The following is a 17364-nucleotide window of genomic DNA, read 5'->3' on the forward strand; positions in this document are numbered from 1 at the left end:
TACTGTCTATGCAAGGTGAAATAACCTGTCTCTCACATATGGTCATATTATAATCGTGCTGAAAGATTGTAGCAATGTGATTCAAACTATAGTTAACAAAGTAGCTATATTTGAACACAGTTTTGAGATACTTATATGAGACATATTCTTTGGGCACTTATTACCTCAAAGTACTTTGTAAAGGATTCTGTATATAAGTGGTTAGGATCCACAAGAAACGCTTTGAAGTTCATACAAACATCCTCCCGGTTTGGAGCATTTTACGTCTGCTTTGTTGACGTCTTGCACGGACTCTTTTACGCCCTCTGCCTTCCCGGCATGCACTGCGAGGGTCTGCAGTATATTAATGACAAAGAAAAAGGGCTGACGAGAAACAACAACAGGGTGGGATCTGAGGCTCAAACCTTGGCGATAGCACTTAAATTACAAGAACCCCTGTGCTGACAACAAGGTACAGTCTTCCTCTCACTTCGGTGTTGAAACGACACGGCTCAGGTTTTTTATTTTAAGCAATGACACTGCGTATAGACAACGTTAAGTGGCTGACAGCTAACATCTGGGTTTTTCCAAGCAGGCTAACGCTAGCTAATGTTAACGGTACTGTACAGCGTTAGCATAATACATACGTGTTATAACAGTGTCAAAGCTGGATATTTGTCAAACTGTAGGGCTTATATACGCATATATAATATACTGTTGAGAACAATTAACGAATTTAAGGACCTCTTTACGTTCTCATCTATCACATTGCAGCTTAAAGGTAGCTTTACACTTTTAGCTCATAAAAACGAACACAAATTTGTCAGGATAGCTTATTTGGGGAATAATATACCACATATTGTAAAAAATTACACTTCACTTAAGCTTAATTCCTGTATATTTTGTGTCTTTTTTATGTTTGCGTTTAGCCCATAATGTATTGCGACACCATGAGTAAGGTTCCTTGAGCTCTACCCTAACCATGTAAACACACCACGTCACGTGACCTACCACATGGGGTTTACCTAGAATTGTTTATCTTGTTAAACTAGAGTTATTTTAACTTGAAATGTATGTAACATAATCCGAATAATTTAGCCAAACATAAATAACGATATATATATATATATATATATGTATGTATGTGTATGTATATATATATATATATATATATATATATATATATATATGTGTATGTATATATATATATATGTATGTATGTGTATGTATATATATATATATATATATGTGTATGTATATATATATATATATATATATATATATACATACACATATATATATATATATATATATATATATATACATACACATATATATATATATATATATATATATATATATATATATATATATATATATATATATATATATATATATGTATATGTATGTATACAGCTCTGGAAAAAATTAAGAGACCACTCCACATTTTTCTTAAATCTTTATCTCTACATGTCTGGCAGCAATTCCAGTGTATGTAAAATTCCAACACAGAGAAAAATGTTCAGTACTTCATAGAATACAATAAAATAAAATACTAATTAACTTAACTCAAAGACACACCTATAAATAATAAAAAATGGAGAAAATTATAATGCTGAAGTCCCTTTCGGATCTATTTTGTTCTATAACACAATCAGTATATATGCCTGTCAATAAGTAACAATACATTTCGGTATTGAATAATGACATTCGTGGTTGTCATCATAACATATTTTGTGATCATCATAACGTCTTGTTAGAGTTTTTTTTCTGAAATATCGATGTATGTATTGGCAAAAAGCTTATCAGTTGTTCTGTAGTTGACACACGTGTCTGTTCACAGTGCTACGTCCCTGAGGAGATGAGAGTGGAAAGCGCCACCTGAAAGGATTTTACACAGGTTGATAGTTTGTGGAGAGAGGGGTGGGGGGGCCCAGGCAGACCGTGGACGGGGAAGGAGAAGAGCTCAGCGGGGGCCAATGCAGCAGCAGCACCGACAGCCTGAGCTGGTGGAAGGAAGCCTTCCCGTGTTCGTGTTCCCCACTGAGCTCATCTTCTACGCAGATGACCAGACGTCTCACAAGCAGGTGCTCACCCTCTACAACCCCTATGAGTTCGCACTCAAATTTAAAGGTCAGTAAAACACAATCCATTTAGGCTTTCCAAGTGTGCTGGACTATGTTTCTCCAGACAACTTGGATCATTTATGCGTTTTCCTTCTTCTTTTTTTCATCAGTGCTGTGCACAGCGCCAAACAAATACACTGTGGTGGATTCCACCGGAGCTGTCAAGCCACAGTGTTGTGTCGACATGTGAGTTCATTTTTTGTGTATAGGAATTTCTATCTTTCATGAATGTGCAAAGCAGTTCAATTGTATTTAATCACAAACAGAATGCAAATACAATCATAAGATATAATGGAGATATGTGAAATGGGACACCCTTATGAGATATCTAAGCTTTAGAATAGAGGCCCAGACATTAAGCAGAAAGTGTTTATGATACATATTACCTGCACATCTAAAACTGTAGGGACTACCTGTACTACACAGAATCAATTACAAGCTAAAAAACATATAACACTAACAAAATATCTGACTCCTAACTAGTGTTGCATGGTGCACCGATACTAGAAAGGTATCGTGATACCCTGCCGTTAAAAACGCAACGATTCCCCCACTTCATTAGTATCTGTACTTTAAGAATGACATCGTTTTAATAAGAGCCGTATTTCCTGTGTGTGTTAAGCGCTCTGCCTCCCCCTCTCTCATGCACGCTCTAGCTGTCATATCATGTGATAAAACAACAGCATGGCTGCAAGTGTGAGTGCTATTGCCGATGTGCCTCGGCTTGTTGACAAAAAGATGAAAAGAAACAAAATTTGGAAGTATTTTGTTTAAATCTCTACTGATGGAGAACACACAGCTCTACATGATCACCGCCGCAGCGCCACCCGTTGTGACGGGACCGGTGCGCGGAGCAAAACACATACTTCAAGTTAAAGACCTAACACACTTAACTATCTTATCTGGAACTAGCGAAACTAGTTATAAATATGTTTATTCTTCACTGTCGAGTCACTCATTACTGGATCATTGAGCTTATATATTTCTCCTGTGTTATGATCCAAAGTTAATGTAAACTTTTGAATAATGTAGTTCATCTACTATAAGTAGTTTGGTTGACTGATTTTTTTTGTCCAGGTTTAAAATAAAGCACAATAATGACATTTAAAATGGTTTCCCCCTTTTTTAAGAAAAGTATCGAAATCGCAATTCTTGATTTGGTATCGAAACAAAAATGCTGGTATCGTGACAACACCACCGCTAACTACCAAATGGTCCAAAACTATGAATTTCATCAGTGTAATATTGGTTTGGAATAGTTAATATATAATAAACACTGACAAATGACAAGAGGAAATAATGGTACAAATGAAATGCATCCCACTAAAGACACTCACATCTATGAGCTTGTTGTCACTTGTTGATTACAATCCGTGTTCTTCTGTCCACACAGAGTAATCCGACACAGAGATGTGCGTTCATGCCATTACGGCGTGTACGACAAGTTCCGGCTGCAGGTGTCGGAGCAGAGTCAGCGGAAAGCCCTGGGTCGCAAAGAGGTGACGGCCACGCTGCGTCCCTCCGCCTCACAGGAGCCGCCCAGCCCCCGGCCCCAAGATGACGAACGCAGGATCAAAGAACTGGCAGACAGCGAGTTCTTTGAACAGACTGTTTTACATACAGGTAGGTCGGAGAGCTGTGACAGTGATCTCACCACTAGATGGAGCCAAATGCTTTCAAAGTCAAATTAAATAACATTATCAACATTTACTGGACATGGAATGTTACGTGTTTTATAGTCTATGAACATACATGTTTCATCTAGAATTTTTAAGACACTATTTGTTTCACTAACATAATATGGCAATGAGGTCATACAGGTTGCAATCATTTTCACATTTGATCTTTTAGCATGATTTAACCCCAGTACTGTACATGGGGAGCCAATGCTGCAATCCCATTAGTATATCTTGGTCCAGTTATGTTACTTTCAAGTCACATGATGGCATGAATGCAGAAAGTACAACATATTTTTAATCTATAAACTTTTTTGTTCAATCCATCTCTGAAATGAATAGTCTAAATTTACCATCAACATTGCTAGGAGAACATTTTCTCTTTTAACCATTGCAGTGTTTATGTATGTGCACATGCACTTCGCTCTGCATTAGCCAATTGGCAGGTACCTCTCAACAATAACAAGCCTGTTTGTGTTTGCTATCCTGGCTCAAAAATGGTGGATTAAAATCCCCACTGATATCAGGCATGCTGAGAGTCCACACATCTTTCACTGCAGACTGAATACCCACCTGGTTTGACTAGACCTTAGCCAATGAAACCAACAGAAAAATAAGGTTGAAGGTCTTAGGGTGTGCACTTACAATGGTTTGGCTTAGTCGAAGCTAATGTGCCGGCAGGTTTCTTCCCGTTACAAATTTGTATCTCAATGGTTTATTGCACATTTGTACGTCCCTGTAAAAGCGATCGCTAAATCAAATGGATCTGTGTTTGACAGAGAGCCGTCCTGCCGCTGGAGGCCCCAGTCTGCTGACGGTGCTGTTGGGGCTGGTGTGTATGGTCGCCCTGATGCTCCCCACCCTGGGGGAGCAAGAATCTACTGTGCCTCTCTACCTCCACTTAAGTGTTAACAAGAAACTTGTAGCTGCTTACGTTCTTGGTAAGAAAAAAAAAACCATGCCATCGGACAGAAAATCTCAGTGTGGAAAGAGTACGTGCTGGAGTAAAAAATGTCCTGTTATATTTTAGGTCTTCTTACGATGGTCATCCTACGCACATGATGCGCAGCGAGCTGAGAGGAGGGGAAATGATCTTAAGTCAGGAGGAACGTCCTCACACAGGAGGCCCTGCTACACTGCAATGAGTACAGCTGACAGCAGAGGGACGCGGTACTTATTCAGCTCACCCCGGCCCCTGATAAATACATTTTTTTAGTATACTCGTTTTCAAAAATTCGCTTATTTGTGTTAATACATAAACTGATGCTGAGCTGCGGAGACTTTCAGTAAAAGGAGGGCCCGTGAAGAAACACGAGGGCCATTCAAAGTGTTTGACCTCGTATTGTGTGTTTGTATTGCCATTATGGTTAACTGTGTGAAGGACTCTACATGCAGACATGTATATAAAGCCGTTCAAATTGTGTTATGGTATCTTTTCTGTAACCATCATTATGTGGATGTTTTAAAGCTTTTTTTTTAAATGTAGACTAAATGCAGTTATTTGCATGTGTTGAAACTATACTATTCATAAGTTTATTTTATCCTCAGCTGATATTTTACATGTCAACAAAAGAAACAGCTTCTTTTGAAGACAATGGTTTGTTCGCAATGCTCCAAACATTTAATAAAGTCTCGGTATAGTTGTCTGGTATAAAATTAGGTTATTTTCTAGACTTCAAACGGTGGGTCAGAAAGGTGTTGAGCACAAAATGTAACAGTGTCTCGATTTGCTTTGGATGATGGTTTCTGATCCCCCGACGGTATTTGATCAGGTTTAAAAATGTGATTTGCTTGCATGCCATTTGGTTCCGGAATAGTAAATAAGGTTTAAGGATATCCTACAGTGACCCTGGGTTTGTTTTAATGCTCCAGACAAGAAAAACAGCCACAAAGGCATAAAGAAATAATTTATTTATTCCTGATGTTCACTACGATTGCAATCACAAAAGACAAGCATAGGCGAGTTGTCAGCCAGCTTGGCAGATAACAGCCTTTCCATTGCAGTCATACAGTATCAGAGTCATGCCCTTAACACTTCATAAGATGAGAAAACAAATCATCTTGACAGCAGGGCAAGCTGACTGCGTTTTCATCTTCGTACAAAGAAGGAAAAAAAATAACTTTTCTTTAAATAAAAATAAAGAAAAAAGGGGCACACTTCCATAATGTGATTTACAATCACTTCCTTTTGTGTACACGTACACACACACACACACACACACACACACACACACGGGATATGGACACTGGAAAGTAGTATTAGGTGCAAAAATCACAGTACAGTATACTGTTTTCTTGGATATTTTTCTTATAAGAAAGTTTGACTTGTCCCGCTGAGAGGCTGACAGGATGGAGCATTCGGCACACAAAGTGATTTTCACAAATATAACCACAGGAGGAACGGCAGTCTCTACTCACAATGAGACGGTGGGATGTTTAATTTAGATGGGAATACAAACCTTCCACCATTATAAACTTTTTTTTCCATAAATAACAACATTTCCCCAGGTAGATCATCCCTACACTCTTATATACACAGACATCCTGACAAAAACACAGGAACCCTTAGTGTTGTACACGAGGACGCAGTACAACAGTGAGGAAGTCTCCAGAAGTGTACCCCAGGGAGTAGTTCATGTTCCTCTACAAAAGAGGACTCTTTGCTGAAGACCTGTGCCCACATTCACCTCACAGCCAAACTTAAAACTACATCTGACGAGGTTAATATGTACATAATTACAAACAAAAGCAGGAAAACAATAACTTAAATATTTTCTTACAAAATGGACTGTACATACAAAAAAAAGGGGCCTGGTGACAATTTTTCCAGCACAAAAAAAAGGGGAACACATCCAAATAGTCATTTTCTTTATGTCCAGTGCTCGAGCATTAGCCACATCACTCACTATGAAGCTGAGCACCATACATATCCTCTACTAGCAGCTGGTGCTTCAGTTTCTGCAGATATTTTCTTAGTTTCACTCTGAAAAGAACTCATCCATGGCTTTTCTCTTCCGTAAATCAAACATATCCTCCGAACTGTAGCCATGAGAACAGCCGCTCAGAAACAAACATGGGCGAAAATTCCACCAAAATTCCACCAAACCTAAGCGATGGTGAGATGGAGGGTCTGAGAAGGAAGCTTGTTCCCTGGAGAGATGCTTTTTGGCACCAGTGTTTTTGAATATATGTATTTATAAACTGTCTCTTCAAATCCCATGCTCACTTTGGCGACAAATCCTGGAGGGAAGCGAAGGGCGAGTTGCTGGACGAGGAGGGCGACACTCCCTCCATCTTGCCCGGGGAGCCTGTGGAGGAGCCCACGCTGCTCAGACTGCCGTCCAGCATGTCTGGACAGTGACTGGAAGTAGAAAAAGAGTTCAGTAAGACTGCAGGCTGTCATGTCTGAGACACATTTGCTTTATTAAAATCAATTTATGAGTTCCGCCTGCCTAGTTTTACTAAACCCACACCTGCTCGGTACCAGTAGTTACCCCCAAGCCGAATCAGGATGATGGTTTAATTCGCTACTTGCACTAAGCGTTGTGACGTACTTCCGACTCCAAATAATATGGCTCGGCCATTTCCGGTCTATTTCCTTATTTCGAACTAGCTCGCTACAGCTCCTGAGGTAATATTTCGCCATGAATACCCATAAGAAAATGCGTTTTCAAAAACAGGAGAAGAAATACTCCGAACAGGTCGGCCATCTTACCACAGGCAAGCTTTCTGGCGGGATCTGTGGAACCTGAAGTAAGGTCAGTGATCTGCACAAACGCTAATACTCTTATCTCGCTGAAATCTTGACGGATTTACAAACAGTTTGGTTTCTTACAAACGTTATTAACGTGGTTATAATTCTGGATGATTGACCATGTTGAAATTGCAGCTTTTCTCTTCGACAAACGACATAATCGTGCTGCTTAGTTGTGTATCACGGCTAGGCTACTAGCTACCAAGTAATTTTACATCGATGGGAGAGGCAGAATTGGTCTTTCTTTTCAATAACTAAGTTGCACATGATTTTCAATCGGGTTGGTTTGTTAAAAACATCTTACATTATGATTTCTACAGGAAATTGCTGACTTTATTGAAGTGAACATGCCAGACTTTTGTGCAGCCTACGGATGCACTAATCGCTGTTGTCTCGAAACGGGAACCCGTGGGATCACCTTTCACCTGTAGGATATTACAATGTTATGATTTATTTTTAGGATAATCGTTAGTTAGTGGAAGTATGTATGTTCAATACAGGTCCTGTTACACAGGAACAGCGGGGCTATGACATAGTATTGTTAGATTGTGTTGACACAAGGCTTTTTAGAATATGTTTGTTTACACAATCACTGAATGTTTCTTTTGGACAACTTTTTATTGTGGTTATCTTATCTTGAGTACAAACATGCATACATACAATTATCCCAAAAATATGATCATTTAGGTGTGTATTTGTGTCCTTACCCTTAATGTAAATGTAAATACAGATTGAACAAGTACCGTTTGGAGGTGAAAGTACTTTATTTTGGAGTTACAGACACTTTACATCAGCGTATGTAGATGTTATTGATTTTGAAGTACTTTACAAAAACTAGATATCAAACAATAAGCAACAGCAGTTGCAGATATAATCTGATTTTCTTTTTATCAATCATTAATCCTGTATCTTTTAGTGTGACTTTCTTTCTCTAGGGCTAGCAGTAATAGCAAGCCATAATGATTATTGTGAACCCTTTCCACCTGGGAGCCCTTTGACCAATTAAATCCATTTTCTACAGAAACAAGGAAGAAATGGCTATGAAGCAAAACGCAAATAAATAAAAAATATTCCGAATGGAAAAAGTGCTATTCATTTTTTTTACTGTTTACAGGTAACATTCAGTTTTGTTTTAAACTTCGTTGAATGGAGCTAAATAAAATAAAATAATGATTTACTCATTTGAATAGTGTTTTTGTTATGCCGCTAATAACTAAGTATAGATGATAATACCAAAGTATAGAAACAACATTTTGATTTTGGGACAGTTTTCATTTACTTCGGGGCGGTTAAAATAGTTTTGTGACGGTGGTGAAAAAGGCTTTTCTGGAGCCCTGCATCCAATGTGAGACTGATCAACTTTCAACGAAAGTTTAAATGCTTTTCTTTCAATTCAGTTTATGTACAGGGTTGAAATGCATGTTAAAATGAGGTAGCCTACCCCATATTTTTATTATCCTAGCGGATGCCAGTGACATTGACTAAATATCAACTGACCCTGTGTTTACGTTCACTGACAGACGAGAATGAAAAGACTACGTCAGTCTGGACAAAGAAGGATTGCACTGGCTTTTGATAAAAAGGTACAACATCAATGCTAAATTAATCCTTGGAATATTTCTTATTTAAGGCTATTCATGTTTGGAATATGATGGTGTATTGTCAACAATCAACATTCATATATACTAATTCATGTCATTTCAGTGAGTCTACATTGAACTGCCCTCTCCATGAATCAACACATACAAAATCAACCAATTGTTCCCTTATGATTACATTTAGTATGAATTTTCTTTTTATTGAACAATTTAATTAAACTGTCAACATTCATTTTGCAGACGTTTCGTGATCATTTTAGCCTCTTCTGTATGTCCTTCCAAACACCTTAAAAACCACATATCAGGGAAACAAAAACAGAAAAACCTCAAACAGTCTGGGTTTAGCCAACTTGGAAGAAATGGCAGTGATGGTTGACAAGGGCTTCCTCATTAGTGGTTGTGTTAACTGCAAAATATACTGCCCACCATTTCTGTTCAAGCAAAGTCAGATGCCTGCATACCAGGTTACTGAAACCCAATCAATAGCACGACTCCAAATACATGTGGAACGAGTCATTAGGAGAATTAAACAAACAAATGGTTTAATGGCGTAATCCCCCTTTCCCATGCAGGAAACATTAGCCAAATGTTTACAGTGGCATAACAGTGGTCAAACTACCAAAACAAGGCATTAGTTAAGGCATGGGTTAAGTAAATCATTGGTTCAACACCAGGTTTTTATAATTTCATTTAGGATTTTGTTTATTCCAGTGGCAGATCATTTTGTTAACTATTCTGTAAATCTAAATGTAAGCAAACTGTTGAATGTAAAGTTCTGTGATTCAGTTGTCCCCTCTTAACATTTCATTGATGTTTTGTATGTATTATATATTCACTTGTATAGATTTGTAAAATTGAACATTTTAATATATTGTACATATAACATATTGAACTATTATAACATATTGGCTGAAAAAACAGGAATGAAAAATGAACTGTAATAAAATATTTTATAACGTTTTTGTCATTCCAATCTTTCATGGAAGAACCTGGGTTTTTCTCATGTTTTCATACTTCATTTCTCAAGACAGGTATCTTGGCATGTATACGTAGAAAAAGAAATGGTCAGCTTTTTCTCTAATTGATCTTCGCACTGGTGGATCCATGTGTATTCGTTGCACAAGGTAGTCCTCCTGTACTCAGCTGCTACTACAGGCTCCAAATCAGCACCTCTCATGTCGGCCGTCTGCCTTGTTCCCTTCATGATGCGCTCTGCAAGTGACTCTGCAGAGCTCTGGCCCGACATGACACACCTCTCGAAACCTAGAGGCGGTCACCCTGGGCCTGCGGAGCAGATGCCATTCAGAGCAAGAGCTTTGCTCACATGTAGCCTCTTCAATTGTGTGAGCCATTTCTATAGTTAAAGTCATGCTGCTGAGATGTAGTAGTTCCTCTTCTGAGCACACAAACACATGGTAAGACATTGTACCCCTCCAGAGGCAAGTGCGGTGGTGGTGGTGTGTCATGGTGTAGTGTGATGTGCTGGGATGTCAAAGCAGGCTGCTGATATGACAGAACACTGCCGTTCTGCACTAACCTGAAGGCACTTTCCACAAGGTGTTTGTCACGTCCCATGTTCATTGTGGTCACAAGTGGCCTGTTCTCAACACTAAATTTAGCATACGCCTCCGTTATTCTGAACATGCAGGGATCTGGTAATGGACCCACCATGCCTCTGTAGAATCCACTCCTATAAAGACTTGTTAAGGCAACAGCACATTAATAAAGCATAAGGTGAGGAATACAGCAAATGAAGAAAAAAGCAACATGTTTTTGTAACACAGGAAACTTTACAACTCAAATGACCTTACTCCAGTCTGTGCCATCCTATTTGGTACAGACTTGGTGAAGACCATGGAGTTGATGGGTCCAGGCTTCACACCCTAACAATTATTTACTGTGGATGGACTCACTTTACATCAAAACAGAGACATATATATATATATAAAAAAAGACGTTAACCTCATTTAAATTACCATTGTTCGCGGCTTGTGCCATTGTTGTTCAGATACTGTGCAGCTATGTACAGGGGGCACAACTGGCATGTTTAGCTGAGAATAATGTGCTGTTTGGAACAGCAATGCCACTATGTGATTGCACAAAACAGTGCCTGCCACACAGGAGCATTGGCTGTGCATCTACACTACTGGCGATGAATCGCGACGCGTAAGCTAAGAAGAAAGAAGAAAATTAGAAATATAACCTTTGCTTACTGGAAAAAAGCAAGTAGGTCATTATGAGTAGAACAGTTATTGTTATCGTTACTGAACCATGCTCCTAGAAGATGCCTAACCTCCTGAATGCTTAGCTTTACATTCTCTCCCTACTCAAACAAACCTGAATAACCTTCCTTGATAATTATGCCTTAGAAGGTGTATATTAGCAGTGTTAACTTATGTAAATACGTTTCTGACCACCCAAACACGTTTCCACCTTATCCTTATTAACTTGATCAAATTATCTGACCAATGTGCAGGGAGACAGGCAAAACATTAAAGTTGGTGAGCCCTTAGGAATAAACTTAGCTATAATGCTCCACTGAACGGGGATGAACAGAGTGTCACAGCTTCCTGCCTACACTTAATCTGTGTGTTGTCTCAATCTTCCTCAATTTCCTGTAGCACAAGGCTCTCACGCCGACCTTCCCTGACAGCCTGTCTTTATTGGACACTGAATAAAACAGATAAGTGTCATTAGCGTTATATCTATATTACTCACGTCAACACATCTTGCACGTGACATTACTGTTAGGCATGACAGTGACTAACAACAAGACTAACATTAGTTAATCCAAAACACCAACGATATAGGCTGATATAAAATGCTGGTTAAGAAAACATGTTATAATGTTGTAGATAATTAACACCAGATAAAGCAAATAGCGTTACGTAACGTCAGATCGGTTAGCTAATGTTAGCTAACTTGTAAAGCTAACAGTTACCTAGCCTTAGCTAGTTAGTCAGTTAATAGTTGTTTTCTTACCTTCGTAGTTGTGTATGTATGACGCCGCATACAATTTAAAACCTTTATCCAACTTGCTTGTTGGGGCTTTGGTCGTCCTACAAAGCCAGGAGCTCTTGTAAACATCGAGTGTAGAATGTCGCCATTGTTTAACCGGAAACAATCGAGCAGTATTAAGTAGAACGCGGAAGTGTTTGTGCAAGGAGCAAATTCACAGGCTACACAGTCACTCATTTTAAACAAGAGCTTTATTTGACCCCTGGTTTAAGCTGGGTGTTCTGTTCTTCAAGTCACAAATTCAGCTGAGAAATTATCTTTCAATGCCTGCAGTCGGCACGGGGATGGAAGGCGAATCTGTGCAATCATCGCCAGGCTTTCTCAATCCATAAAAGAATCCTAGCAGCTTGTTGTGCTTGATCATACATGCAGATTTAGCACTTTTCTGAACTCTCCAGAAAAACAAACACGGTTTCTCACCAGCTGCTTGCTTCCATTTAATCCACATTTATCAGTGAATTATTTTTTTTACCAACAACTTTTTTGTGAGTGAAAGCCGACAAAGTGACCCTCAGTTAAAGTATACTTTAGGAGAGCGAACGGAAATCTTACATTTGATTCCTTTAGTGTAGATTCATTTATTTTTTTACAATAAATATACATCAATCTAATTTAAAACATGCTGTAGTCAAAGTCCAATCATTTAAAGTCAATAATAATATTATTAAAAAGCCAATTTGGTGATAGGTTTTGTCCAAGCACATCATAAATGCCAGGAGGACTGTTATTCAAAGTAAAAGGAAATACATACTAAAACTTTTGCCCAGTAAATATGTGAATAATTGAAGTGTATTGCTCAACCATGAGGAACCACAGTATGTAGATAAAGAACATAAAAGACACTTTCTCCACCGTTGTGTTTTTTACATTACAACAATAAGCTTTTAAAAACGCCTTTCTACGACGCTTGTTGGAGATCCAGTCTTACCAGGGGCTGAGCTCGGACAGGTTGGAGACATCGGAGGACAGCATGGTGGTGGTGCCCTGGAAGAGCCTCTTAGGCTGACTCTCCGTTTCCATCTCACCTGCAGAGGGAAGGGACGCTGACATTTAGAAATCTAGAAACACAGTCTGTGCTTGCTTTAACAAAAAAGGGACAGTTTGAAGAGACAAAATGCTAAACCGCTATCAGACAGTCAAAACATACAGATCATCAAATCCCCCAAAAAATTCATCAAATAATTTGTTAAGTAAAAACAAAGGCTATAAATACAATATCTGAGTCAGTATGTATACATTTCCAAACAGATATGGAGTAGAGGTCTACATTTGACGACTTTAAATGCATTTTGATTTGCCTTTAATACTGTAATGCCTATAGAAAACTGTAATGTAATGTAATGGCCTTTTTCTCTGAAAAACCAAGATGTTTGCGACCTCACCTTTGCGTTTCATTGGTCCAAGTATGCTGGCTCTGATGCAGTTGATCGGGCTTTGACTCCGTCGGCTGAGAATCACACAAAATACACCATTTAAAAATCACCCAGTATATTCAGAAACGCAGGCCCAATATGGCACCACAAAGGCATCTGTACTGGTTCTGTCATGAAGATAAAATGCTGACAGTTTACTTGGACACATTAAAACATGTGTAAAGGCAATTAAAATACATAGAAATCTTTTTATTCTACCAAGACTGGCAAAAGGAAATTCACTTCTTGGCACCGGATGTCTCACAATGAGCTCAGACACGAATAAAAAATCTAATTATTATAAAGATTATTACTCAAAGACTCCTTGCTCACCTGAAGCGTCGCGTCGGGCTGGGTACGGGACTGGGCGTTAGGCCATTGCTGCTCACAAGGATTTGTAGTGAAGGAGAGAAACACTGCTGCTTGGACCAAGGCAAAATAGAAGATGGACAAGAGACAGACAGATTAAGGGCCTGATCATTGGTCCTAGAGTGAGTGAGTGAGTGAGTGAGTAATGCAAGTAAAGTTATCGTGTGGAATAAAGTAGGTAAATCAAGATAATCTTTTGATTAAATGTAGCATGTACAACTATTTCCTCCCAAACATTTTGCATCAGAACAAAAGTATCCCTAAAAACACAAAGATCTTATGTGGTTTGCACTAAAGAAAAGGTATTTTTTAAGCAAACTAAACAGAAACATAAAAATCTCTCCTGGAGCCAAGTTTGTGTTTTCCTGCTAAATGAGTTGCATCCTGCAGGCTGCCACACAGGCAATAATCTGATTGCGAGTCGTTAGTAAAATCAGATTACAGCAAACCACTGAAATGCTCCCTTCATCTGGCTGCTCACAGTACAATCAGGTGACGTGCTTGTTAACATACAGGAGGTCAGACATACCTTCTTTCCTATCCCTCTGGTCGGGGATGGAGCGGGGGACACAGGGACAAAGTCGACGCGCTTTGGAGACGAAGACGCTGACTTCTCCAAATCGTTATCACTCTGAGAAAACAGGATTAGAGAAACACATTGGTGGCCATATCCTTTTACATGACATTGCTACAACACTATGAGGAGAAACTCTAAATACAAGTGTGGGAGTATTATACTACCGACTCAGTCTGACCTTGAAAGACTGGTGGCCCTGATAACTCCCTGTTTTTGTTAATCTAGCATGTTTATACTTGTCCACTCTACAGAGATAGAGAGGCCAGAATTGGCCCAGGGCCAAAACATGCAGTGGGAATGCAAAACAGAGCTGACTTCCAAAGATTCAGAGCAAACAGAACATATATCATAACACTTGAGAAGCTGTAATGAAGTGTTTTCTTTACCAGACTGAGGCTTTCTTCCCAGGACTGGCTGATCTGCATGGCAGCTTGAACCTCACTATGTGTACAAAAACAGAAAAGGAGGAGAAATAAATTAAGACCTGTTGGTTAAAACTACAACAAAGCAATAATTCAAACAAATCTCTTTATCCTCAACACATTACAGCTTACCGCTCATGAGCCGTTTCTCTGTTCATCACATCTACGCCTTCCTCCTGCAAGAGCACACAGTGATATGGGTTAGAAAGTATAAGCTGGAGTATTTTTCTGAATTGTATGCAACAAGTGGACATAGTGCATTTGATCAAATTCTGGATCATCATCAATATCTTAACTGTTTTGGTCATAGAAAATTAAAATGTTGCCAATGGATTACATAAAAATGTCTTTATTTTTTCTGTTGGAGTCCTATACTACCAAATAATCATCTCTTTAAGATTGATGGCCCTGTGGACTCCAGTAGATTGACTCTAGCATGTTTTTAGACACCATCAATCCCTATGGCTTGAGAGGGAGACAGCGGTCTGACATGCCCTTTTTTCGATGCGACTCATGTTGAAAAACACCACAGATTTTTCTTACCTGTTTTATCTGGTGAAGTCTGGTGCTGGGGACGCGAATAGGCGATGAAGGGACCTGATGCATGTGAAAAAGAGAACATTGAGTACACAATAATTGAGATACAAATCACTGGGTTGAAACGGCGTTGAATATTTTAAATGTATTGTACCATGTTGGGCCTGTTGACTACTGTAGTGCTATTTCTCCGGCTGCGCAGGACTTCTCTCTGGAACACTTGGGAGTTATCACTGAAATGAAAAATTCACAGACCAACCATGTGTCATGAAATGTAGTTACTGCAATGGGGACAAATACATTCACTGAAACAATGAGCAGTAAATTAGTACTGTGTAATGTTATAGAAACCTTAAGACATTTATCATGGGTGCACTGTTGGATCGTCTCAAGTGTCCCTCGGTCTGAGCTAACGACGATGGGATTTCCAGATCCAGCTCCATCTTCTCTTGTGCCAGGACTCCTGAATTGTTCATTTTGCTAGCTAACGTTGCCCGCCACCAATTCATGAACTTAAAATGGCTAACCAGCTCAGTGGCGTTACATGGTTGCTTTCCAAACTTTGTTTTGCCTTTACGTGTTTTTAGGAAACATCGTCTTTAAGACATTAGCTGACGAGCCAAACTTAAGTAAATATTTAGTTACACCACTGTAATGTGCAAGGCCCTGTAGATTCAATAACTCCGTATAATGCAAATTAACCCTGGCTAATTATCCTAACAACTGTATCTCAATAATCCTTCAAATCACGACTATATAGTCAGTCAAAACTGGCCTGTGATAAGGCTGGCTGAAACGTTATGGCTAGTCACCAACTTTCCTGATGGATAGTTAGCATGCCATGGCTACATACCGCACAATGCCCAGTAACTGCTAGCTGCCGACCCGTTGCTCTGCTGGTGCAGGGCGGTCGACGACTGAAACGCTGCTATGCTAACCTAGCACTGAATGTTAGCGCGTTAAATTAGCTATCATTAGCCAAACAGTACAGCAGCTTACTTGAGTGCAACAAATGTTCGCCTCTAACTTATATGACTTTCATTTAACAACGTTGCTGTAATACACTTATCATAAAAAGAGTTTTCCGTTCCTTCTCACTAATACGAACCAGTGTTGGGCTACGCGCCTCAAATGTTTCAGCAACAGCTTTAAGCCCAGATAACTAGCATGCTAAGCTAACTAGCTACGTTAGCATTGACGCCGATACACACAATGCCATGTCCACAGGCCTTTATCAACATCTCACTAACAAAATGTTTCCGTCGCTCAGCCTGATAGTTTCTCCGACTCAGAGAAGCCAATTGATCGGTGGCTTCTGCACATGTAACTGGCTTTATAATTTTGTTTTTCGGCTCTGTAGTGTGCCGTCAGGGATCAAGCAGATCTCAGATGATCACACAGGAGCTAAATTAGCAGCTAGCAGTAGCAAACTTCACGCCCCTTTTAACGCAGCCCTGTCCAATGAAACCGCTGCATTTGCCGGCATGCTCAGGCGGGATGTGGTGGCCTGCATCATATGGTTAATGGATGAACTCTTACATACACTCCAGCTACATTGTCTGTAGAAAAGTTTAATTTCATCTGATTACCACTGATGAATTTAGCTGCATCAAAACTGGCATTTTGAGTTGCACCTGATTTGCTATTTGCTCGCAAGGAGGCAATGTGCTTTTCACAAAATTATGGAGGAATGAATGTTCTTGCATATTGTGTGTTTTGATGAGGTTAATGGGATATTAACAGCAGCAAATCACACCACATTTAATGGTTATATGTCTAAAACTAGCTCATTAAATAATTACCATAATGCCAATTTGGAGGTACTGTTCAAGATATTAATTTATCTTACCTGTATTATCTTTCCATAGAACAATGTTTTCAGAATCAATTATCATC

At 39.2% G+C, this 17364-nt stretch overlaps 2 protein-coding genes and 2 non-coding genes across 5 annotated transcripts; 1 reads left to right on the top strand and 3 right to left on the bottom strand.

The window, feature by feature from the left end:
- The first annotated feature begins 290 nt into the window (after nt 1–290).
- mospd1 (motile sperm domain containing 1) lies at nt 291–5425 on the top strand. The gene is made up of 6 exons (XM_063876863.1): nt 291–451; nt 1823–2112; nt 2216–2291; nt 3499–3728; nt 4561–4722; nt 4812–5425. The coding sequence occupies exons 2-6, from the start codon at nt 1959–1961 to the stop codon at nt 4841–4843; spliced, it is 654 nt and encodes a 217-aa protein (XP_063732933.1). The 5' UTR covers nt 291–451; nt 1823–1958; the 3' UTR covers nt 4844–5425.
- Nucleotides 5426–5677: 252 nt separating this feature from the next.
- Nucleotides 5678–17091, bottom strand: pabir2 (PABIR family member 2). Of its 2 annotated transcripts, none has more exons than XR_010165185.1 (10): nt 15820–17088; nt 15623–15701; nt 15475–15528; nt 15064–15107; nt 14896–14950; nt 14462–14563; nt 13897–13982; nt 13529–13598; nt 12116–13171; nt 5678–10832 (listed from the first exon to the last, which is right to left on the bottom strand). XR_010165185.1 is itself a non-coding variant. In XM_063876858.1 (10 exons), the coding sequence occupies exons 1-10, from the start codon at nt 15975–15977 to the stop codon at nt 7004–7006; spliced, it is 879 nt and encodes a 292-aa protein (XP_063732928.1). In that variant the 5' UTR covers nt 15978–17091; the 3' UTR covers nt 5678–7003. The 2 variants fall into 2 exon arrangements, 1 of the variants encoding a protein (XP_063732928.1); XM_063876858.1 differs by having other exon boundaries at nt 5678–7142; nt 13080–13171; nt 15820–17091.
- On the bottom strand, nt 14652–14801 carry LOC134860382 (small nucleolar RNA U109). Its single transcript, XR_010165234.1, has one exon. It is a non-coding gene; the product is annotated as a small nucleolar RNA U109 (small nucleolar RNA).
- Nucleotides 15288–15427, bottom strand: LOC134860383 (small nucleolar RNA U109). Its single transcript, XR_010165235.1, has one exon. It is a non-coding gene; the product is annotated as a small nucleolar RNA U109 (small nucleolar RNA).
- Nucleotides 17092–17364: the final 273 nt, after the last annotated feature.

The sequence above is a fragment of the Eleginops maclovinus genome, chromosome 23 (assembly GCF_036324505.1).
Source record: "Eleginops maclovinus isolate JMC-PN-2008 ecotype Puerto Natales chromosome 23, JC_Emac_rtc_rv5, whole genome shotgun sequence".
NCBI classification, from domain to species: Eukaryota; Metazoa; Chordata; class Actinopteri; order Perciformes; family Eleginopidae; genus Eleginops; species Eleginops maclovinus.